This window comes from Zeus faber, assembly GCF_960531495.2.
Source record: "Zeus faber genome assembly, chromosome: 16".
NCBI lineage: Eukaryota > Metazoa > Chordata > Actinopteri > Zeiformes > Zeidae > Zeus > Zeus faber.
The window spans coordinates 24615303-24640564 of NC_137202.1; the positions used below are offsets into that span (position 1 = coordinate 24615303).

Consider the following 25262-nt stretch of genomic DNA (forward strand, 5'->3'; position numbering starts at 1 on the left):
AATGGGATCGGGCGCGGAGCCGGTCTCGTGACAAACGGGTCGGGTGTTACGCCGGCCCTCAAACCCGTTCTCTAAATGCAGACGCGGCGAGAAATCCGTTCAAAGGAACTGCACACGAGGTACAAGGGATGCTGAGACGTTTACATGTACACCGGCGCTCCAGCCACGGCGGCTCTGAGAACCTGAGAAGAACCGCGATGTCCTCTCTGACGCGGAACACCGTGCCATCAGCTGCGTCACCTCCGTGACTTGTTATCCTTGTGTATTCATACCCAATACGACTAGAATGTGATCCGCTCCAATATCGGCAGGATTTCGGGAGCTTTTTTTTTTTTTTTTTTACACTTTGGATGCACGTTAAACCGAGTACGGCTGTCATTCCAAACACCATGAACTTATCCCGCCGTCCATGTTTTCCCCCAGATGAGATCATTTGAATTAGGTTCAAATATTTGTCTGGGTATTCATATTGGCCAACCTTTGATATATTAAAAAAATAATAAATAAATAAAAATATCTGTGCTTAAAGAAAAAAAACCATGACCCTGAACGGAAGGAAAACAGATGATAACTTATATCAACTTGGGCCTGTTAACAGAAGGAGAGTGACACGCTTAAAAAAAAATAAAAAATAAAAAACGATGCAATGTATATATGCCATAATGAATAAAAATGGGGCTATAAACTTAATGTTGCAAAACCTCTCGTGTAATTATTTTCACAGAAGCAGTAACTGCATCGCTGTTTACATGTAAACATCATCATCCTCATCGTTCCATTGGACTTATTTACCGCGACGCCTGTTCAAGTCGTCGTGAAAGGTCAGACGGATTGATTTGAGGGGCAAATTTAGAAGCAACGTTCCCAACAAAGACGTGGCTACCTGTGAGGTTATGCTACCGCTACCGTGCTGGAAGCCTTCACACGTGTTACCGCTGCAGCGTCCTGCTCCCGGCTGAGACCGCCGCCGGCTAGATCTGGATGATCCTGGTCTGGCACTGTGTGAACATCGCCCTCAGCTCGCTCTCCTGGGTTTCGTTGACGGCGTCCGGCTCGGGGCTCTTCTGGACCTTCGCCACGGCAAAGTTGATGCCCTGGGTGAGCCCCGCCTGGGTGAGGCTGGCCACCTGCACCATGGAGCTCTTTATCTTGGCGAAGGGCGACACCACGCGGCTGCCGTTGCTGTCGGCGGGCGAGGGCCCCAGGCTGCCCTCCACCTGAGAGGAAAGGCTCCTCTGGGAGCCCCCCGAGGCGGCGGAGCTGGGCTTCTGGACGCTGAGGAGGCTTGAGCCGGAGGTAGTGGACTGGACGTCCAGCTGGGACGGCCTGGGGAGCTGCGACCCCTGATGCTCTGACTGCTGGTCTGAGTCCGCGTGGCCCCCAGGGGGCCCGGATGGGTTCTGTGGGGGCACTGCGGCCGGCTTCTGCTCTCCGAAAACCTCGACGGGTTTCGTCTGCGCGTCCTGGATGAACTGGTGGCAGTAGGCGTCGATGGGGGTCCCGAAATCGATCAGGATGGCCTCTTCTGCCACGGAGGCGGCCCCCGGGGACTTGTCGTCGGCCGTTGGGGAGGGGTCCTCCTGCTGCTTGTCGTCGCAGCCAGTGACCCGGATAACAGAGGGGATGTTTAGCTCCACGCTGTTGATGGACTGCGAGCGACCGCCCAGCCGCGGGTTCGACGCCACGATGCCGCAGCTGGGCAACACGTAGTCCACGTTCTCCAAGGACCCGGAACACGGGTGCTCCGGGTCCGAGTTGTAGGAGTCCGAGTCCGAGGACATCCCCGAGTGATCGTCCCTGAGGTCCTTCAGCGCCCCGGCGCCGGGATTCCCGTCCGCCGTCTCCAAGCTGCTGTCCGACTTCCACAGATTGACGTGCATGGTGGGCTTCAGGAAGTTGACCTTGACGTCGGGCTTGGAGAAGTTGCCGAGCCTCCCGAGGGGCTTGAAGGGCCCCATGTTGGTTTTGGTCTGCTTCACTTTCTGATTGAGGGAGGAGAACTTGTTGAGGAGGAAGCTTTTGCCCTGCGCCAGGCCAGAGCCGACCTGCGCCTGGTCTGTCGCCTTGGCCTGGATGCCCATAATGTCCTCGTGGGGTTTACTCTGCCGCCTGAAACGGGGGAACAAAAAATAAAAAATAAAACTCAAAACACACATTTCACATCCTTTCAAGACGGATGTAAAAGAAAGTAAGGGGGGAGGTGATGAGTCACCGCCTAGCGCCTACCTCTCCAGCCTCTTTTCAACCACGAGCAGGTCGAGCCCCGTGGCCTGCTTCGTGATGCGGAGCATCTCCGCTATGCATTGCAACGTGTCTGAAAAAAATAAATAAATACAAATAAATCGGGGCGACGGCCGCCGCACTATACCACTTGGGCGTGTGCCGTGTTTGGGTTTCGAGAAAGATCCCTTTAAACATCTTTTTCAACGGCTGCGCCCTCACCTTTACCGTCATCCTCCGGATTGCGCGTCGCGGCTCGCAGCGTGTGGAAGTATCCGCCGGTCTCCTCGTTCCTATAATGCAGACGCATACAGCAGAACTTTGGCTTCCCGAAGAGAGTGGGCTCCGGACCTGCCGACAAAGCAAAAAACGCAGACACTTTACCGCGTTTGCCGCTCACTTTCTACGCGCGGCGCGACAAGGGGAGTGAAAATGCTGAGGGGGAAACTGAGAAGCTGCTTGGGGAAGTGTCGAGTGACTGATTGATTTCCACTTCTCCTTCCAGCGAAACTGGCTGCTCACCGATCTCAATCTTCTCCAAACCCTCCAGATTAAGGCGCTGGTACTGGTTGACTTTATCCGCCTCTTCATCGTAGCTGCCGGAAAATGGATTCAAACTTTAATCGGGCTCGAAAAACAAACACACCCAGAACAAATGCCTTACATTCCCAGAGGCTTTACTCACTATGCGATGTAGTAAGCGTTGTTTGACAGAAGCAGCAAGACGTCCACATCTTTGTTGGCAGCGTCTATGATGCTGGAGAGATGCAGCAGAATCATGAGGACCAGGCTGCTAGTTTTCAACCCAGACCTTAACACCTCGCTGATCGCTTACTAGTGAGAAACTTGTCCGTCTTAAATTGTTTTCGGAAATGGGAAACGCGCAATATAATCCACAGTGTCTTGGCAGATATTTTTTAAACCTGTATTGAACCACAGTGATATCACATTTTATTCCGATCTTTTATTTTTTTGCAATTACCACAGTTCATACAAAGCATAACTGTGCAAAATAACAACATAAAATCAAATCCTGAGAAAATGCAGTTTGCAAGCATTTTATATCTTAAAACGTATAAAGACTGCCTGACTATATGGTGAGCAATTTTCCAAAAGGAGTAGATTTAACGTTAAGTTTTTTTTTTCTTTTACTTTGGCCCGTTAGACTGCATTTAAACACTGTGACAAGCTGACGCAGAGTGGTAAGTTTCTCAATAGTAAAGTGGGAACCACCATTTTAATAAAGGCCTGTCTTGAAAAACGACACGCTCATCCTTCAATGTAAGCAGACCAGAATACATTACACCTCCCTGTCCCCGATGTAAAAACACAAACTCCACCATCGCGGCTCAGTCTGAAAGTCTCCACCAACCTCATGTCGCAGTTGATGAGGGCCCAGCCCCCGTGGAACTTCTCGTCGTCGGGCAGCAGCAGCTGCATGTAGGTCTGCAGCAGGAGGCTGACCTGCTCCTGGGCTCCCCGCTGGCTCTCCTTCTCCTGCTCCTCGTGCTCCTTCTCCTTGCTGAAAATGGAGTACAGGTCCTCCGTGACCGGCAGGCCCATCATGAGGTCTGCGAGGCAGAGAGAGCGAGAGAGGCATGAGGCAGCGTTGGCGTCAGCCCTGGCGAGGCCGTTTCTGCAGAGACGACCTGGCCTTTAATGGAAGTTTTGGCGGCAGAACGGTTTTCATCCTTACCGATGACCGCTTGTCTGTACGCGTCTCGGAAGCGGTTTAGGTAGTAGCGGTTGGCTGAGTTCACTCCGTCCTTCATCACGCCGGCGAGTTTTCTCTCCCCCGTCCGGGTGAAGTCTCCCTACGATTATTAAAACACTATGACTCCTGATGCACGACTGTTGATCCGTACCGGAAGTACCACAAGCCCGGTGAAGCGCGTTGCTATTTTCTTTTAGGTGGATGAGTTTACGTAAGTGATGCGGCAATGTGGGATTTTGGGAAATGATCGTTCTGTATTTTCACCAGTGTCAAAAGGGGTTCCACAGGGTTCAATATTGGGTCCTATCTTGTTCACAGTTTATATCAACAATATTGCGGGTGATACGGTTCTGTGTCGCTTCGCTGATACTGCACATTCAGCCACTGAAATCCTACAAGCCTTTGAAAAATTGCAAGACACACTTTTTCATTTTGAATTAGTCCTGAATTCAAACAAGACTAGTTATATGTTATCCATCTAGAGCCAGTAATATTGTGGACAATAGTTGCACATTACCATTCTGAATGGACACACTATTGGAAGGGCCCCGAAGTACAAATACCTTGGTATTTGGCTCGATCAAAAGGTAACTTTTAAATTTCACACTGAGACACTTGTCAGTAAGTGGACTGGATATCGGATATTTGTATAGAAACAAAGCGAATAATTGAGGCCGTCTCCCCTCTCCTCTCTTTCGCAGCTCCCCCATCTGGAATGAGCACTACATGTGGTCAAGGTTGATAAAAATAACATATAAATACAATATTTTAGTGGTGATGCACAACACACTTTAAGACAGCTCTTTGGAAAAACTTTTTTTTTTTTTTTTAGTTTTCATCACTTTCACATAAATGGCCAGAAAGTGAATGTTCTATAAAACATAGCCTCAAACAGGCCTTTGAATAAAAAAAGTACAATTATTAGTACAATTATATATCCAGTATCTTTCAACATTGAGGTAAATTGTACATTGTATAAGATATTCGGAAAACGTCATATAAACACCAATCACATCAACACAAGCCAGCAACCAACTGGTTCGATACAAATATAATAATAATAGTTTAATGAAGACGTCCGCCATCCTGTTGTTTTCCACGGAGTACCGTGTGGTGGGCGGCGCTTGTCTTCTGCGGTATGATGTCATCAACCGACCAATCAGGAACCTTAAGCGACTGAATCTCTCTCTCTCTCTCTCTCTCTCTCTCTCTCTCTCTCTCTCTCTCTCTCTCTCTCTCTCTCTCTCTCTCTCTCTCTCTCTCTCTCTCTCTCTCTCTCTCCTCTCTCTCTCTCTCTCTCTCTCTCTCTCTCTCTCTCTCTCTCTCTCTCTCTCTCTCTCTCTCTCTCTCTCTCTCTCTCTCTCTAGCTAAAAATAAAACAGCAAAATGTAGACTTGCAGTTGAGAGATACAAATAGAAATGAGTGAGAATTATAACTGTCTCTCTCCGTCTATTCCCAGCCTCCTCTGTCCCTTTTCTGCTGTTCGATCCATCCCTGTTTTTCCTCTTCTTTCTCATGTGTCATGCTGATTTTTTTTCCCCCCCTCTGTACTTTTCCTCTCCTCTGCTGTTTCTTCTCCAACCTCTATCCTCATGATGCCAATAATGTGTCGACTGTGTATCCTGTAATAGCCATTTTCAATTATTTTCAAAGGATATAATTGAAAATGCTATTATAATAAAATAAATGAGATACACACATCCACACTTGAGTCACGATGTTCAGGTCACATAAGAAGCAATAAAATAAAAATTTAATAAATACGCAAAAAATTGCAGTCGCAAATTAAGGGCATTCCTGATTGGTCTGCGTTGTTGTCACTTGTTGATGACGTCACACCGCAAAAGTTAAGCACCGTCCACCACACCTCCTTGGAAAACAATAGGATGGCGGACTCCGTCATTAAACTGGTTGTTGGCTGCTGGTTCCAACTTGTGTTGTTAGTGTTGTTTTATATAACGTTTTCAGAATATCTTTTACAATATATAATTTACTTCAATGTTGAAAGACACATATCTACGAAACGTATATTTACGAAAAGCATAGTAAACTGCACAGTCAGCTGCTAATAAATGCTGTTATTAACACTTATATCATTTCATAAACACATAATAAAAGCTTAGTTAACTGTTAATAAGTGCATAGTTAACAGCTTATAAATGCTATTATTAACACAATAATATTAATAAGCATCTTTAAGGACCTCATTGACAATTAACCAATGCTTATTATAAGCACCTTAATATAAAGGGTTACCTTTGAGGACCATGAGTGCAAACTGCTTCGCCCATGAATGTAACTGTTTTAACTGTGTTTGACTGTGTTCTTTTGATGTTTTTTTGTGTGTATTTATCCTGGTATTTATTCTGATGTACTCTCCTCATCAATGTAAACGAGGGCATGTCCCCAATGATTTTCTATAGTAAATAAAGGTTGAAAAGTAGGAGGATACCTTAAGGGCGGCCGTGCCGGCGTATTGTCTGCTGATGGTGTCCCCGTTGTTGGCCCACATGACTTGGTAGATCCTGTAACACTTTGGAGGAAGTGGCTGCTCCGGAGGCATCACACCGAGCTTCTTCAGCTGCAGGAGGAAGTGGAAAGTCACTGACCGCGGAACATTTGTTCTTACTTCTAGGATACTTTATCAGTTATTTTCCTAACTCTTTGAAACCATTTGAAATTTACCAATTCAGGACACAACTTCACCCTCCTATGATTGGGTCCGGCCGATATACTGTATCGCTAATATTGTAGTTATAAAACGGGGGTGCAACCGAGTTAAAACTCACCTGTTGCTCCATCACTGCCCGAGCAATGGCCGCCTGCACCACGTTGGTCCTGTCGAGGCAATCCATGCAGTTGACCCTGAAGATTCCCTCCTGCTTACAGATAACTCCGGCTTGGTCCACCCTGCAGAAGAGGAGGCGCGCGCTCAAGGTGAGTTTAATTTGATTGCGAGTGAGGAAGGAGAGGTAGAGAGTTATTGCGGCCCAACATCGAAACAAACGTCAGTCAGGAGGACACCCACCATCCCCATCTCATGTCGGTGATGATGTCAGAGATGGCATCCGTCAGCGTTTGCACGTTCTCAAATTTCATACCGCGACTGGGGAACGGAAAGAATTAAGAGGAAGTGAATAAAAACATGAAAGGCAGTGATGTGGACTTTATATTTTTTCACTCATTGTTACTCATTCGAGAGCAGAGTGTCTCCTACCAGTGCTCGTGGAAGTCAAATGAGACGTATGTGAGGTTTGGATTGTTGCACAGGAGGACTTGTTTCAGATATGCATCACCGATGATCTTCTCGCGTCCATTTTGGTCCACTAAATTGATGATGACCTGATGAAAATGACAGTGGATCCTTTGCTTAGTGGTTGCATTAAGCCACTTGCATGTGGCCCGCGGAAAGAAGACCAGTTTACCGCAAGCCTTCGGGTTCGTGCCGACTGTGCGCTTTGTGGGGCTGCATTGCTGCTAAATCAAAGATGGTTTGGAGACTCTCTACATGCTGGTTCATTCCAGTAATCAATAACACTACGACCACAATTGACCTTCTAGTGTATTCCCTAACCAAATAAACCTGACCTACTAAAATAGCCTGATTATCTGTCCAAAAGGAGGCAACAAATGGACCGAGAGTCAGTTATTAGAGACTGAACTTGAGTTTTGACAAATTAAAGTATAGGCTGGGCGATATTGACAAATCAAATATCACAATATTTTTGGAAGAATTCTTTCATATTTTGCAGCGGGGGCGCAACTACCAGCAATTACCGACACAGTTTCCCGGGTTCCTGTGAACGCAGCATCACTTCCTGCTTGGAGCGCTTTCACATCCACCTGAACCAGAGAGCCGTGTCCATGCCTTCCAACGCAATACCAGCGAACAAGTCCACAAGTTAATCGATCGCAGATGGCGTCGTTCTCTCGGACTGATAAAGAAATAATAAAATATGTATATATATTTTTTTTCAAATGCCTAAAATGAGTGGCAAAATATACTTTGGGAGCTGTCAATATACCTGGGGAGGAAACACGGCAACATTTAGCCTGCGCAAAATTGACGCGACACACCAGATAAACCTGGCCACTGCCATCGGTGAATGTCATCGTATTTGCAGATCGGTCGATGAAGTCAACAAGGGGAATATCGGTCGATACCGATGTACAGCCGATAAATCGGTGCATCCCTACTATTATTAAACAGTACTACACAGCAAGTGTATTTGTTTTGAATTCACAGACCTCGATTGGTAGTGTTCCATCTCACCTGTTTTGTGTAGAGTTTTAGCTGCTCTTCAAAGTGGGCGGCAAAATAAGGAACCGTCTCCTTCTCCCCTGAAATGACAGGAAGGTACACCATGAAAACGAACTCTACAGCAATTACAAAAAAAAATAAAGAGATGTCAAAGCTGTAGCAGCCTGTCGTGAGGACGGCGTGATCGGCAGGGCCCACACTGACCTTTCTCCAGCCGAGGCCGGGGGTTGTAGCGGTAGCCTGCCTGGCTCCAGAAGACGGGCACTGAGCCGCGGGTCTGCACAAAGGACAGTGTGTGGCTGTGCACGTGGATCAGCTGCTCCGTCTCCACATAGTTGGCAACGTGTCCGTCGGTGTCTGCTCCTCTGCGTTTATAGCGCATCCCTTTGGCAGGAAAGGAGGGGGTGTATATTACTCATTACCTAGACAGAGCTGACGTAACTGAGCAGGGTTCCAATAAAGACATTTGGAGGCTTTGTACAACGTTTCACTGCAGGTGCCTTGATATGTCCGTACTAACCCTCACCCACTTTTACCGGAAGCTTCTGGGACAGCTGTGGGGTTTTTTTTTGTTGTTGTTTTTTTTCTTTTTTTTTTTTCCTTCCTCCATCCTTTGACTTCCATCGCAAATCCGAGTGTTAAAAAACACTTCTGACTTGAATGTAAAGACGAGTCAAACGCCCCAGGCAAATATAACAAATGTAGGCAACCAATTAGCGATAAAGGGAATAACTTTTCCCTTACTGTAGTTCAACAGTGAGGTGGTTTCTAATCAGCCAAGCAGCTTTGTTTGCAGTCTGAGCAACACACCTTGAAAAATAGCCCTTTTATATTGACAAGCGATAGCCTACATTGTACTAGCCAGTCCTTTTTAGGTGTCCTTGCGAGGGAAGGTTACGATCCATTTTGCATAAACAGAAGTACATTAATGATACTGAAAGGGAAAGAGCATCCTTGTTCTCCACATAGCAGCCACAGCAACTACTGGTGAAAGTGTGAAAGAGTTGGGGTACATGCCCCCCCTTATTAATAAATTAAACAATAGAACCAGAACATTTTTGGGGCTTTATAGGTATTCATCTGAGAGTGTAGCCTTGCGTCGCGCCGTACCTGCCCGGTGGCGGCTGCGCCTGGAGATAAGGGCCACGGTGAAGCGAGGGTGGATGTCGTCCACGCAGGTCACCTCCTGTGGCGGGGTCTCGGGGCTGCTCCGCTCCTCGTCTGGGCTCTCGTTGTAGTTCACCACCAGCTCCTCCACCTGGACGAAGCCCTGGATGATGGGCGTCACCCAGAAGTCCACCTCCGGGACCTACGGCAATTAACAGGTAAGATGAGAGCGAGAACGTTTGCGCTGCGCCAAAAGAGGGACGAGAGGTGACGTTTTTCACCCGTCTGGACCTGCTGGCAGAGAGAACTGAGACGAAAAATGCTTTCCGTCTCATTTCCTCCTCTACTCTGTCTCCTGGCAATTCTCTTCTTTGGAATAAAAGTTAAATGGTGGGCGTACCGGTGTCAGTTCTTCTTCAAAAAAATAATAACCTGTGCTTTTTCATGAGGTTGAAAGCAAGCAATATACAACCCTCTAATGCAAAAGAAGTGACAAATGTCACCGCTGGGACATTACGCAAGACGAAGAGTGACTTTTAATATTTGTCCTGATAGAGCTCCAGGTATGGGGACGTGCCACTGCCTCGGCTGTCTGTGCTTCATGAGCATTAGAAAACTTTTAGATGTACATATCCCCGAATCTAGCAAACAGCTGTTAGGGCATTTGGGGATGGCCAACGGCAAGCTGAGTACATCGGAGAAGCAGGGAGGCGTGTGATTCATAGTTTCGTCCCTTCACAGAAATTACCTGGAGGTCGATGAGCTCCTGAATCATGTGCTTATTCCAGAAGAAACGGTCGTCAACCTTTAAAAAGGGAGTAAAAGACCCCGAGTCAGACAGTGTTTGGATTTTGTCATTTTGTGGATGACTAGTTTTTAAATGCTTTGTGCGACTAATGGCATCTGACCTGCTTCCACAGAGGCAGCGCAGACTTGTTGGAGTCTCCCTGCCGCTGCACAGTGTTCGTGAGGTCGTAGGTCATGCTGTAGTAGAAGGAGTCTGAGTCCATGAATATCTTGTATAACTCATCGAGGAGCCGCTTCTCCAGGCGTTCCTTCTCCTTGTTCTCCTTTACCTGAAAGGCAGGGGAATACTGGTTTTGGGAAGGTGGGTGGGTGGGTAGTGAAAGTAAAGAGCAGTCATGTGACAGGGGAAAAGGAAGGAAGGAAAACATTTTAAAAATATTCAAAAAGAAAAAAAAATTATATGTCAAACATAACCTAAACAAAAAATGAAAAACAAATTGGGGGAAAAAGAAAAATGAGCACTTTAAGAACTGCGTGACAATCCTACCTTTTTCTTGATGGGAACGGCCACATTAGATTTGATCTGGCTCAAAGTTTTCATCAGAAACTTGGAGTCGTCTGGAGACTGGGTCAGTTTCTCCGCTTTGTCGATGCCAAAATGATGCTTCTTGCACAGCTGATATTTAAAAAATAAAATAAAATTTGTTTTAGAAATAAAGAGATAGATCACATCACTGGCTGTATAGGTTTCTTACCCTGTTAATCCATATACTTTTACCGCTAGCTTCCCTCCGACTTTCATTTGTTATTGCTCATTGGGGGTTATCAATTATCAAGAAAGCGACAATAACAATGAAACCGGTTCTGGCTAGCTGGATTGCTTCATTCACAATCTCAGCACAACATAATCTTACAGTATTTGGACCAATCTGTCGTAGCCAATAAAAACGATTAGGCCAGACAAATAGTTTCCTTTTCATGGGACAGTTTGAACAACAGTGTGTTGGAAACCACAGAAGCTACCAGTAAAAGTGAGTGGCAGAATATGGACTTAGATGAAGGCAAGGAACGTATTTAGCCAAAACAATAAACATACACATGTCTATATCCAACTTTTAACCACCACAAACAATACATGACTATATAAAGACAATAGTAAATAGAATCCTCAACTAATGCGTTCAACAACATCTACTCATCACACTGAGCTACAGGACTCCTAGCCAGAGGGAGAGGAACAATCGTTGTACTGTACTAGGAGGATGTACGCTACAGAAGAACGGGGTCTAGAGTGGCAGCGAAGCAGCGATTATCCACCTCAGATATTACTCACTTGAAAGTATTCTGTCTCGTCATCCATGACGCTGCCCTGAAAGACTAAAACCTTAGCAAGAATACTTTCTCTTCAGAGGTCACTTGGTTACCCTTTTATCTAAATTCTACAGCAATCTTAGTGTGCGTGGGAAAGGGAGGGAGAGAGAGGGAAAGTGAGAGAGAGAGAGAGAGAGAGAGAAAGGGAAAGAGAAAGGAGAGAGAGAGGAACGAGAAAGGAGAGAGAGAAAGGAAGAGAGAGAAAGGGAGAGAGAGAGAGCGAGAGAGAGAGAGCGAGAGAAAGGGAAAGAGAGAGCAAGAGAAAGAGAAAGAGAAAGAGAGAAATAAAGAGAGAAAAAATAGAAAATGGGGGACCACAGAACTGTTTCATTTTACACTGTCAGCCCATCCTAAGAGATGACTCATACTGACTCATGCATTGCAAAGACAAATCTGATATAATAATAATATAGAATTATAATAATAATTTATTAATAATAATAAAAATAATAATAACAATAACAATCTGACAAGCGCAGGTCTGAAATATCAGGAGAGACGTTTTCACATGTGGAAGCACAACATTTGCACGCGCACCTCCAGCTCCAGCTCCTGAGACTCCTCCTCGGACAGAGGGATGACAGCTATCTTGGTGATCTTGAACACCTTGTGGTTTCCTGGCAAATGGCCGACCAGCGCTTTCTGACGGATGAGCACAAGGCCGAGCGGAAGATCTGCCGAGGGGAAAGTGCGGAGGGGGGTAAGAAAGACACGTCACGGGTGCCAAATTCCTCACATTCCGCAAGGTGTGACGAAACCAGCTGCCCGACTGCCTCGAACGGACAAGCTCTGTTCGTTAGGAAACATGTCCGACGTGGAGATTTGAATCACGAGAAACTACATGTTCTATACGGGAGAAAACCCTGAAGCTTCTGTATATCTGGGGCCACTGGCCTGGGATGATCGACTATTACAAGTCTTTAAATGCACTATTATTGATTTTTTTTTTTACTGAATAGAGTGTTCTACTTACTCTTTGATTCGTTCTTTTGTTGATTTTTTTTTTTTTAATCGCATGCTTTTTTTTGACAATGGTTTCCTATGTGAATAAAGGTTAACTTGGCGTGATATTACTGTATTGTCTTGTATTGGAGAGTATTATTGCTTAACATCAACGTCACACGACTGAAAGTCTGAACCATGTGTCGGAGCAAAACAAAACTCATAAATAAGTCATCCTCAACGGAATCCTCTTCCTTGAGTCATTGTTTCCAAGAGCTTTTCATTTAAGTGGCACGAATCAAAAGGGATGTATGATCAGACCCCTCAGCTATTCAGTGCAGAATGGCAGAACGAAGGTTGCGTCCAAAGTGGTTAGAATTTCTCTCTACAGTGCAAAGGTTACAAAATATTTAAGTATTAACTGTTAAAACGTTTTTTTTTCCCCAAATTGCTGACGAACCTGTGTGAAGTTGGATCTTTCCGATGACACCCTCCACCAGGCCCAAACACACGGGGTTCCAAGCCAACAGCAGGTCCGTCGCTGGAAAGAAAACAGAGATTTAACTTCAGTACGAAGGTGTGTAAAACATGAAGCCGAGCCTAAGATCTGTTACAAGCTCATTGTTTGTCATTGGAGTATGTGGCCATTTTGTCTTTAGAATTATCCCCCAGATTCCCCACAAGAAGGTCTAGCATGCAGGTGACTCCATCTAGTTACAAAAACTACATTTATTTTTGTTTTATTTTATTTAACTTAATTTTAGTATCTATCTGCAGGGGGGAGGAGCCAGCACAGAAAACTGGCAGTGGACGCAGCTGTCGGATATTGGGGTTATTAGCACAATAGCCCTCCGCCTGTTAAAAGCTGCTGGATCTTTGGGCTCTCCCTCCTGACAGCAAAACTGGGATCCCGTTGCAGAGCTGTCTGTCTTTATTTCCAGGTCAACAAAACGCCCGACAGTCTGGTTTTCTGCCCAAATTTCTGCCCAAGTTTTCACACGGGGCGCCACTTTGACAACTCTCTTGTCGTTGCTGGCTCCTCCCAACCTGCACATAGCGCCAAAACCACTCCCCCACAACCACAACGCCTGTTTCCATTTGCTAGCACTTTATAAATGATGTGTTCCACTTTGATTTCCGATGACAAAAAAGGAAGACTAGTGGGCCCGGCATGGATAAACCCATTTAACGGCATAATGTGGAACCTGGGGAAAAATGTGAAGGGTGTGTCGCTAGGCAGAAAAACCTGACACGAACACACAGTACAGGGTGGAGAGGATCTCCTGTACGCAGCCCTAGACAATGGCTCTTCTTGTTGCATTCAGCCAAAAAACAGGGTAGGAGGAAATTGTCTGTGAGGGCTAGGGCTCCACCGCGAGAGGAGTCTTGATATCTCATTTTTTAAAGCACTTAAACAACACCAGCGCTGTTCGGAACGGGTAATATCGTGGAACATGTTAACCGTGAGCTATAAGTGTCAACAGCCCCAATGCGAAGTGGAAACCCTTTTCCAATTAAATAATGGAGGAGAGGTGCAACCCAAACCTGTTCAGGCTGGCTGCACAAACATATACTGTTAAGAAAAACACAAGATAACTTTTGCAAGCTTTCGCTGTCGCTTTCGCTGTCGCTCCTCAACTGTTTCTAAGAGACAGCGATATTCAAATGTAATATCCAAATGCGCAGCAAGGACATTTTATGACACCGCTGTGCATGAGTTGCTCTTTAATAATAACTTGGAGTGTACGTGTGAGTTGACCTGGTGAGAAAATATTACGAACTGACGTTGGCAAAGACCGTAGGTTCGATTGAGTTTTCACAGTAAATGACACTAGGCCACCATTTGAAGCATGTGTGTGTGTGTGTTGGATGGCGTCACCGCATGTGTTGTGGCGTGTGACAAATAAAGATTCTTCTTCTAGATCTTTTTTTGACAGTTTTTTCTAACCCCCCCCTCCAAAAAAATTTTAATTTCCCAAAATCTGTTTGTAATTGGAAACTTGTGCCGCATTGGAGACAGTTAAAGCAAAGCTTATGATTGTAATTTGAGCAATGTAATCGTCGGGTATTAAGCACTGTAGTACTGTGACTGTGGGTTGAACAGCCCTTTAACATTAGACACTGGGCCTCAATAGAAAAGCTTTGCATAGAATTAAGTGAGATACTGCAAAATTCAGCACACAAGCCAAAGCAGCGGCTGATCAGTCAATCAACACTGTGTGTTCACTGTGTGAACACCCTTGTTTTCTGTCTTTATTTACTTTGCCCCTGTCTCTCTTGAGAAATGATGCAAAAAAAAAAAAAAAAAAAGCTGCATATCCAGTTCTCTGGCTCCAGACAACAGTTGAAAACTCAATTATTTGAACTATTTTATAAGAGCGGAAGTAAGGGTGTGACTTCATCGACTCGGAAAACAAAAGTCTTAATGGTACAACCGCCTTGGGTGCATGAGCATTTCCAATGACCTAACATGGTGTGTGTGTGTGTGTGGTGTAGTAGTGTTTCGGGATTTCACATATCGATGAATTAAAATATTAAAAGCATATAATCCACCTTTAGATTTTGACTTGGGGTATTAGAAACGGAATATGGGCAATGGTAGAAGAGAGGCTGAAATATTAGACACACCCCAACATATTTTGCTGTACCATGGTGATGCGTGCGTGTGTGTGTGTGTGTGTGTGTGTGTGTGTGTGTGTGTGTGTGTGTGTGTGTAGGAAAAACCAATAACTTCGGAGTTGAACAACGGGGTGTGGGCGAATACAAGCGGCTCACCCGATAGATCCCGAATCCTAGAGATCGCATATTTGATCGGAGAGCATCCATCTGTTATATGTCAATACTTTAAAAACAAAAACACACACCGAAGGGAGGGAGGGAGGGAGGGAGGGAGGGAGGATGTCTCCCCGTTACGGCGAATACAGATGTGGACCCACTATCCAGCAACATGCTGTAATAATAACAACAATAATACATCGTGACGTATAATATGAAGACACCGCTCACCGGGTTTGACGGTCATGGTCCCATCTTTTCGGCTACACCACAGAGCCCGGTCTCCGCTCTGGAGAATGTAATGGTCTTTGGCTTGGAACAGCTCCATCGCGTCCGCTCTCCCGGCTCCCAAAAACAGAAATCCCCAGACAAATGCCCGAATCCCCGAAGTGTGTCGGTCCGCTCGGAGACCGCCTCGCCTTTCACGGTGAGCGCCCCCGCGCCGCTCCTCACAGCGGCTGCTCGGCTAGCCGGCTAACGCTACCCAGCTAGCAGGCTAGTAGCTGGACGCACGACGAAGCCGCTCGCTTGACGGTGACACATGACGGCGACCCGGTGTCCTCTCACTAGACGCGGCATCGCGGCCTCAGATACGGGCACCGACAGGGAAAGGGCGAACGTGTCGGCGGTCCCCCGCCACCGAGGAAGGAAACGGTCCCCGCCGCCGGTTTTCCATTACGCTCACTACGAGACTGTCGGTTTCCTGCTCCAAACAATACCACGTGACCCTTTACCTGCCTCCCCGTACACACGTCGCCCCCCGCGCCATGTTTACGACGCTCTTCTAACGTTGGTATTAATACACATGTGACAACAATGATGTAGAATAATCATGAATATAGATATATAATCGTAATTACTATAGTGATGATGACGAAGACGAAGATGGTGATCATGATTATGATGATGATAATAATGATGATGACGACGACGATGATGATGATGATGATTATGAGTGTTACTGTTATAATTATTATTACATATTATGTGATATTTAGTCGTTTATTTTTTATATCATTGTAATATTGGTATTACTACAATTGTGACAATAATGATATAAAATAATATAAATATAATACTAATAATAAATATAATAGTTATTAATATAATGATTATGATGATGATGCTGATGATGATGATGATGATGATTATTATTATTATCATAATATATGATATAATATTTAGTAGTCTATTATTGTGATATTGGTATTACTTCAATTGTGACAATAATGATATAAGAAATATATATATAGTCGTAATTATTATAATAATGATGATCATCATGATGATGATGTTGATGATTGTAATTATTATTATGACTATTTTATTAAATTACATTTACTAGTCTGCTTTTTAATTAATATTATATTGGTATTACAATTAATATAGAAATTGTAAATTGTATAATATAATAAAATAGCATATAGTTATTATAATAATGTTGACTAATAATACTGATTAATAATAATAATCACAATCATTATCATAATACTCATAATAATTATTTATCAGTATTATTATGATTAGTATTTTTCCACTGCACCTCCCAAAATATTAGAGCCACACACATGTGAAATACATCAAAACAACCTTTAACAGTGATATAACTTTGTGGGGGGTTTCAGCAAGCGGTTTACAAAATATTCTACTTTTTGTGCCAGTTATGACATTTCAGGCAAGATGAAATAGAAAAATATTGCAGCAGATAAATCCAGTCTTTGTGACATCACACCCCTCAAACAGTGTGGGTATACGTTTTCAAAAACACAGTACTGTGCAAAAGTTTTAGGCACTTGAGAATAAATGCTGTTAAGTGAGGATGCTTTCAAAAATAATGCCATGGAGTCTTTATTGATCAATTTACAAAGTGGGGTAAACAGAAAAAAAACGTAATCAAACCAATATTTGGTGTGATCACCCTTCCTCCGAGGTCCAGTTTTAAGGTTCTCTTCAGGCGGGTTGTTCAAAGCATCTTTAGGGAACGTGCCACAGTTCTGCAGATCCAGGCTCAGGTCTCAATTGCACAAGCATGTTGTTGTGATCAGGGGTCTGTTGGGGCCCGACCATCTGTTGTCGAGACATTGACACACCGATGCAAAGATTTAAAATAACCGTCCAAGACAAATGTTGTGAAACATCAAAAGTGCCTACTTTTACTGTATATGTATGAATATATACCTGAACATATATAAGTTTATGCAAAGAGCATGATCAAAGAAATGACTTAAAATCAATGTCAGGTAGATTTTTATTTGCAACAAGAACAAAGTGACTTAATTCAACAATGCAATAACCTGCTACATTAAAGCTGTGGTTAATAGCTTGCCACAATCATTAATGCCTGAAAAATAAGCGATCTTAGGATCCTGTTAGAATAACTAGCGCCAAATTAATATTTTAGTATGAATAATTGTAACCTTATTTGCTTATAAGTCCTTCAACCCCGAACAGCCATCATTTTTATTAATTGGGTAATTCCCCTTGGCCTCAATCAAATTTCATGCCATTTTATTGTGGATTGTATTCCACATTGTGGCTCTGATTGCATTCATAAGTACACCATGTCTATCAAAGATTCTTAGCAACAAGTGCTGATTGTCCCTGTGTCTTCAATAAGACACACCATTGAACTGATATTATCTGCTTCAAAATATATCCATATAAGTTTTCCAAATTACAAGTAAGCCAGTTCACAGAAGAAAAAAAACCTCAAAACTCAAAACACAAAACAATATATCAATCAAAACACGTGTAATTGTAATGAAGTGATGCCGATCTCTCAGCAAATGGCAAAAGTGCAGACAGTAAAATAGGTAATGCATCTCAAGCAGCGTGTAATAAACCAATCCACTATACCCTTTGACAAAGCGACGCCAACAAACAGCCGTGCGGCAATGAAGGGGGGTGGGGGGGCGTTCCGCTTGTTGATTTTTACAGTTTTGTGCGGCTGCTTGAAATATCCCGATGCAAACTGGTGTGCACTGGTATTCCCGTTGGTGTTCCTCCAACTGAACACGTTAAAGTCTTCGCGTGTGTTTCACGAGACGAGACAAAAGGCAACTTCACACACAAATTTCAAATAAACTTTTTTTTTTCCCCAGATAGTGTTCATCAATAAAAGGCCTCTCATGTCATATTTATTTTTTTGACTTGGATTCATTGGCAACACTGTAATCGTGGTCACTTCAAGTCTCCACTGTGCTCAAGACACTGGGCGGTGCAGATTGGGTGTCGACGCGGGGTTCTCACGCAGTATAAAAAAAAGGACGTCAAGAGGCCAAATGTGTTTTCAAGAAAAATAAAGTTCATACTGAGGACGTCGTACAACAGATGTTTCAGCCGCGAGCTTTCGTGAGTCTAGTCGAGTAGAAAAATACATTGCAGAAAAAGCCAGGACCCCCGCGCGGGTGCAGCCAGTGACATTGGCCGAAACCCCTGTGCGACCACTGTGATTCTGACAACTTTCCTGCTCACATAACAATGGCACTACGAAGAAAGGCAGCAATGTTGGATTGAAAAATAAAAACAATCGATGTGAGCAACCATTACTTATGTGGTGAATGCCAGGAAATACCAACGCCGTGAAGTAATCACTACATGCAACTCAAAAAGTTTAACAATTGGGCCTAATCAACACAACACTATACAGCAAATTTGCTCTTCCTCCTCCATTCCCTGTTGTGTTTTTTTCAAAGCTGTGCAGTCCTTAAGATATCTCCCGCGATATCTCCACGTTTTCCTTTGTGATCATGCTGGGCTCTCCTTTCTGCGCTGGGCCGTCGCCCTCCGCCTGGGCCGGCGCGCTCGGGCGCTCATCCAACTGCTCCAGTGCCTCCAGTATGGTCTGCACCCGCCGGACCCCGTCACGCCTGGCCTGCCGCACGTCCGCGCGCCCCTCGGGGTCCACAGAGTCCAGCGCTAAAAGCTCTTTGGTTAGCATCTCCTCCAGCAGCAAGTACCTCTTATCGTTCTTCTTCCCGTCGAAGCCCCTGACCTCCTGCTCTAGTTTGGCGACTCGCGCTACTATCTGCTGCACCTTGGCCAAACCCGGGTGGCTTGAGCACTGGGCGCCCGGCTCGTCTTCGTCCTTCCCGGGCGGGGCGGCTGCCGAGTCCTGGGGCTCCGTTTTGGGAGGTATTTGGACTGTGATATTCGCCGTCTGCTGTGCCTGCGGCGGTTGCTCGGGCTGCTGGGGCTTCGGGGGTGGGGGCGGGGGCGGGGGCGGCTGTGACTGTGCCGGCTGCTCGGGCTGCTGCGGCTGTTGTTGGGGCTGAGGTGGGACCTGTTGAAGCTGCTGCGCCTGTTGCTGCGGCGGCGGCTGATGGAGCTGTTGCTGTGGCGGCGGCGGCGGCGGCTGATGGGGCTGTTGAGGCTTTGAGCTGTCAGTGTCCGTGTGGAAAGACTGTGGAGACTGGGCTTTCTCCGGCCTCTGCTGACTGTTTGGCGTCTCTTGCTCCACCTTCACAGGTACGTCTCTTGATACATGCTGCTGGACCTGTGAGAAGCGAGGGAAAATAAAAGAAAAAACCTTCAATACCACGATAGTACTGTTTAGCCTCGTCCCACAACCCCCCCCCAGGGCTCACGCCATTGCGATTGGCTTTCATTAATCGAATATTTACTGATCCGATTTACTTACTGATCCCATAAATATTTCCATTAAAAATCCCCAAGAGAAGTGCATCATTTGCATTTTGAGATTAAAAAAAAATCCCATTCCCCCCTTGGTAGCAACAGAATAAATGGACAGAATGAGCTCATTTGTTATAATTTTTCTTTACTTCTATGGATACAAATCCATGTTAAGGAAGCGACTCTGCGGTTCAATTTACCTGCGGCCTCTCTCCCATCACCTGCGCTATGATGGGAGACTGACTTCTCATTTGTGTCGGGAGGTGAACGGGAGCGGCGTCGCGATGCCGTGGGGGCTGCATGGGCGCACAGTGCCCCGCCCATTCCTCTGGCTGTAGGCGATGGTGGAAGGGCTGCTGGTGCTCCGGGTACGTGACGCGCTGGGAGTAGACAGTGGGGTTCAACTGGGCCTGAGGTTGCGCTTGGACCCCGCCGCCCTCGTGGATCACCGGGATGGGGATGTAACCCGCCTGGAGGCCAGTGCTGCCGGGTCTCTGGGGTTGGTGAAAAGGAGCACTGTGCACCTTCGAGAGAAAAAGACCAGATCACAGCGATCAATAACTACAAATAATTCATGTATTAAATTTAAAGATTTCAGAGCAGTGCCCTTCAGTGTCATGTCTGTCTACCAAGGCGTACACATTGTTGTACTCTGTATTATCGGTTATCGGTCATCCAGCCTGCCTAGGCAGCCTCTCCCTCTATTGCTAAAGGAAAGACAATAAACTGCGTTCTCACGTCGGTTGTTTGTGAAGTGGGTGAGCAGGACTTGCTCGCCTCAGGGGAGCTGCCGTCTGGATGTCCATGCAGCGGGGATCTCGGCCTGCAGTGGAGACCCGGTGTGGGGGAAGGTGTTCGTCCATCCGTGCGAATATTCTGCAAAGTGGCCGGCTGGATGTAGGAAAAAGACGGGTGGTGCTGCTGCTGCTGCTGCCAGTGGTCTGCGCCCTCGTGGAAGACGGGAATCGGGACGTAGCCCTGGCGGAGGGTCGGATGCTTCATCTCCCTCACGAAGCTCTTCTGCGCCTCCTGGGGGCTCGTGTCCGGCGGTATGCTCGGTCCATTGGGAGACACCTGGTTTACCTGGACAGACCAAGGAAATAAATACAATTAAACACACACGAATAACAATAATAATCAGAGTGTGAGTGTTTAAGTCCCTGCTAGTCTGTGGAGTTATCGCTCTGTTTTTTTTTGGTCTTTTTGGATTGACTTTGAAAGAGGAAGCGCAGGTTCACCGTGGCTTGAGAAAGATTTGTCCAGTTATTTTTTGCCTTGTTTTCTTTGGCTTCACTGCGCGTTTCAGATCAGTTGGCGTCAGCCAACGCCAGTGTGTCATAAAGGTTTTGGTTTCACTTTGTGAGGTCACAACGCGCGGCCTTTTAAATAAAGGCACACGTTTACTTTTATCTTCAGCTCGTCAATAACGCCTCTGAATCACTGGGTTTTAGGGCAGTTTTGGTTTAAAAACCTGCACAGTTTGCCTTGAAATAGAAATTTGAAATAAAGACGTTTGGATGAAGGGATCTGTTATTTGTTGTCAAGTAGATTGGAGAGGGTTACGAGCCAAATTCAACGCACATTCCAATAGACTTGAGATTCTGTCCAAAGCCTTTTGTAAACAAGACATATTGTCACGAAAAATTGGTTGTTATTTCTAAATGTCCCCATCAAGATGACAGTGTAATTACTGAGGTATTAAAAACCCGGAGGAAGGTATGAATAACGCATGTAAAAAGTATAAAGTCCATACGTGTGTCAAAGACATAGCCAGATTTGAATCCTTGTTTACACTTGTCATGGACTGTGTTGTAATAATGTGATAATTTATGAAGTCGGGCTACAGCTTTGAAGGTGGACTACCGAGTTAGAGTTTCTGTTCCTATTTTAGTCAGGGTACACAAAAGACTAAGTGGAGCATTTATAGCGTAATGACAACCAATCGAGTGCTAAGAAGACACCTGCCAGTGACAACCAGAAAGGAGTAGAAGCAACAGGTCTATTGATAGCGCACCACTCAATGTTCATGAAATGTCCGCGACACAAAGTATGCACGGTGAAAGATCTGGCCTCTCCGGTCGCGGAGGAAAACACAAGCAGGCGCGACAAAAACAAAATACACGACTGCGGCGGTAAAATGTTTTTTTTTTGTTGTTGTTTTTTGCAAAACGCCGGGAAAGAATCCCAACGACCCTTTTTTGCCCTCTGCCATTTCGCTGTGGGACGCCACATGCCGCCGCAGGCACCGCGCCGTCTTTATCCCCCGACAGCTGGGTCTTTCCAGCGGATTCTTCGCGACACTTGTAATTTAGCATGGCGGCGAGTGCTGCCCTCCCGGACAGACGCCCTGTGACAGCCCGGTGCCACCGCACTCTTTTCGACATCCCGGGTTCGCCCTCGTGTTCGGTTCTCCCGATCTACTGATTTGTGTTTGGGTTTTTCTTCTCGGCCACACGAGGAGGCGGGTGGGGGTGGGTGGGTATTTTTTCTATCTGAGGGTGGCGAGTGTCCCCCCATAGCGACAGTTAACTGACCCCGGCTAGAGCCACAACGGACTATGAAATTCTTGCGCGTTCTCGCCGGGATAGGGAACTTGACGTTTGGTGGTTGCTATGGGTTGCTATGGACTCCAGTCGCCATTTTTGGAGGATCGCTTCTGTTCAATTGCGTAGAGAAATAGCTTGAATATGCGGAATGTGCGAAAGGGGAGAAAATGAGTTGTCGGGGTTTCGGGCGAGGTGGTGGCAAGATTCCCTGTGGCAGTTTTTCACCGAGAAAGACTTCCAAACCGTCTTTTAACCCCAAAAACGCCGAACGACATTCACAGTCAATGCGAGCGATCCACCACATATGGCGGCTTGCTCCAGGAATGTGACGCCAGCTTCACATGCCGGCTGTTTCTTATGAAGTGCCAGCGTAATAAATACGGCAAAGACATGAAATATGGGATTTATTTTTATCTGGGTCGTCTTTGTTTTTTTTTGTTTTTGTTTTTTTTACAAAATAATCTCACGGATTGCCACTTTAAAATAAGGGTGCTCCACTCGCCTGGAGCCAACAGGCGGATTAGTCACTACCAGTGTAAACAATCCTTGTAGGGAAAAAAAGTTATTTCCAAAGCGCAACGTGAACATACATCCACTGGCACCCAGTTTGGGGGTTTTATCAGCAAAGACACACTTGAAAAGGGTGGTCTTTACTTTACATAGCGCAGGCTGCGTCATCGTGCAACCGTTCGCTGAGATCATGAGCCAGGAATAACGGGGGTTAAAGCGGCAGGGTCCGCCCGCACGGAGAGGCGGCGGGCGGCGGGCGGCGGGCGGCGGAGGGGGAGGCCCGCGACTCAGCCGCGGTGGGGGGGGGTCCGTCCCCGCCGTTTACGGACAACACGCCGCAGAAGTACGACCGCTGAAACGAGCACAGCCCCGCGCCTACCTTCCCGGCGTCGTGCCGCGGGTCGTTCCAGGTGGTCGTGCGGTTGTTGTGATCCACGAAGAACGGCCAGCCCGTCTGCGGGTCGATCTTGATCTCCCACCCGAGGGGCAGGGGGTCGGTCTGGGGGTGGTGGTGCTGGGGGTGGTGGTGGTGGTGGTGGTGGTGGTGGTTGTTGTTGTTCGCCATCGCCACGACCGGTGACTGTGTCCTCATGCCGTCCATGTGGCTGTCTGGCTGTCCGGCGGCTGAGGCGTTTCGGGGCCGCTTTAAAGGTTCCTAGAAATTACGCACGAAGGAGGAGGAGGAGGGAGGGAGAGTGGAGGGAGGGAGGGTGGAGGTTTCTGGAAATAGCTCGATCATCAGCTCCCTGCGCTCCAGCGTCTTTAATAATCCAGCGGACTATTGGTGCTTTACCAGATTGTTCTACCACCAACGGGTCTATTTACACCAATATAAGTTGAATCAATGAAGTCGCAAGATGTGGAGGCTGTTATTTTGAATATTATTATTAATATTACGAAGTGATTTTATTGTCGCCCCCTGGCGTGGAATTATTATATATTATACGTTCAAGATTTCAAGGTTTCAGGAGGTTGGCTCGTCACATACATATACATACGTTCATATAAATATGCAGTGAAATGTATTTCCAACGCACCCGGAGATTATGCACAATAAGTACTAAACCGAACATAACAGCTAACCTAATTCCTACCTAGATAACTAACTGATTCCTAAAACGTAATGCAGTAAGTGAATAAAATAAAATAAAATAAAATAAAATAAAATAAAATAAAACAATAAGACTCAAAAAAAAATGTATATTATATATATATATTCAAGATTCAAGAGGTTTATTTGTCTCACACACACACACACACACAAATATATATATATATATATATATATATATATATAATAATTATATATACTACTTACTATTATTGACATTATTACAAATGATATATGTTTGATTATGATTATGATTATTATTGGTAGTAGTAGTAGTAGTAGTCGTAGTAGTAATAATAATCATAATAATAATAACAATAATCATTATTATCATCATCATATTTTTTATCCCCTCCTATTAATGTAAAGCACTTTGAGTTGCATGTTGGGTAAGAAATGTGCTACACAGATCAAGGTTATCTTTATGAATATTATTGTTATAAAGTGATATTATATTGTCGCTCTCTGGTGTGAGATTATTATATAGTATATATATTATACTATATAATCTATATATAATAATTATATATACTGCTCAATTGTATTGACATTATTAGAAATAATATTTTTTAATTATTAATTATTATTATTAATATGATTTTTGTAATATATTATTAATATTCTATTAATGTAAAGAACTTTAAGTTGCATGTTGGGTATGAAAGGTGCTATACAAATCAAGATTATCTTTATAATAATAATAATAATTTCAAAATATATAAATTCTAATAATGTCCATATTATTACACATATTACACATAAACATTATTACAAATTATATTTGTGTCAATTATTTTGTTAATGTTGTTATTATTTTTATTAATACTATTTTTTGCCTTCTATTAATGTAAAGCACTTTGAGTTGCATGTTGGGTATGAAAGATACTATACAAATCAAGATCATCTTTATGGATGTTATTGGTATTAATATTATGCGGTGATATTTTTTTGCCGCCCTCTGGTGTGAGATAATTATAGATTATATAATTACTGCAATTACCATTATTATTATTATTATTATTATTATTTATTATTTATTTTTAGTCTTTTTGCCATTTTTCAGGCTCAAACTATCTGGAGCACGACAACACACATACATGGTTAAGGTCTCAATAGAACCAGGACGTTTCAAACCTCCTGTCGTTCAAGTTTGAACAATATCAATGTATATTTGGTGCAGAAATTAGTGAAAACTGTCTAAATTGTACCAGAAGGAGAAGAACGTTGGGGGGATTTGATTAGTTTCAGGAACCCCTGCTTTGTGACATCATCATCCAAAGTTATATAAGTCCAGGCTTCGTTTCTCGTAACACATTTCATCCAGC

At 44.8% G+C, this 25262-nt stretch overlaps 2 protein-coding genes across 2 annotated transcripts in view; both read right to left on the reverse strand.

Moving 5' to 3' along the window:
- inpp5f (inositol polyphosphate-5-phosphatase F) overlaps positions 1 to 15682 on the reverse strand; it is a 17542-nt gene extending 1860 nt beyond the window's left edge. The window contains exons 1-20 of the mRNA XM_080016958.1: positions 15370 to 15682; positions 12824 to 12904; positions 11959 to 12095; positions 10598 to 10726; positions 10212 to 10379; positions 10052 to 10108; positions 9307 to 9505; positions 8401 to 8580; positions 8209 to 8276; positions 7153 to 7277; positions 6964 to 7041; positions 6725 to 6845; positions 6388 to 6516; positions 3917 to 4034; positions 3593 to 3791; positions 2906 to 2977; positions 2743 to 2816; positions 2443 to 2571; positions 2227 to 2314; positions 1 to 2109 (exon numbers count right to left, since the gene is read on the reverse strand). The exon at positions 1 to 2109 is cut by the window's left edge and continues 1860 nt beyond it. Coding sequence (XP_079873084.1) covers positions 972 to 2109; positions 2227 to 2314; positions 2443 to 2571; positions 2743 to 2816; positions 2906 to 2977; positions 3593 to 3791; positions 3917 to 4034; positions 6388 to 6516; positions 6725 to 6845; positions 6964 to 7041; positions 7153 to 7277; positions 8209 to 8276; positions 8401 to 8580; positions 9307 to 9505; positions 10052 to 10108; positions 10212 to 10379; positions 10598 to 10726; positions 11959 to 12095; positions 12824 to 12904; positions 15370 to 15466 — 3387 coding nt within the window. The 5' untranslated portion in view covers positions 15467 to 15682 and the 3' untranslated portion in view covers positions 1 to 971. The remainder of the gene's footprint in view (positions 2110 to 2226; positions 2315 to 2442; positions 2572 to 2742; positions 2817 to 2905; positions 2978 to 3592; positions 3792 to 3916; positions 4035 to 6387; positions 6517 to 6724; positions 6846 to 6963; positions 7042 to 7152; positions 7278 to 8208; positions 8277 to 8400; positions 8581 to 9306; positions 9506 to 10051; positions 10109 to 10211; positions 10380 to 10597; positions 10727 to 11958; positions 12096 to 12823; positions 12905 to 15369) is intronic.
- A 1686-nt stretch (positions 15683 to 17368) lies between these two features.
- On the reverse strand, positions 17369 to 23467 carry bag3 (BCL2 associated athanogene 3). The gene is made up of 4 exons (XM_080016613.1): positions 23206 to 23467; positions 20509 to 20853; positions 19971 to 20294; positions 17369 to 19633 (listed from the first exon to the last, which is right to left on the reverse strand). The coding sequence occupies exons 1-4, from the start codon at positions 23425 to 23427 to the stop codon at positions 18845 to 18847; spliced, it is 1680 nt and encodes a 559-aa protein (XP_079872739.1). The 5' UTR covers positions 23428 to 23467; the 3' UTR covers positions 17369 to 18844.
- Between the last annotated feature and the right edge of the window lie 1795 nt (positions 23468 to 25262).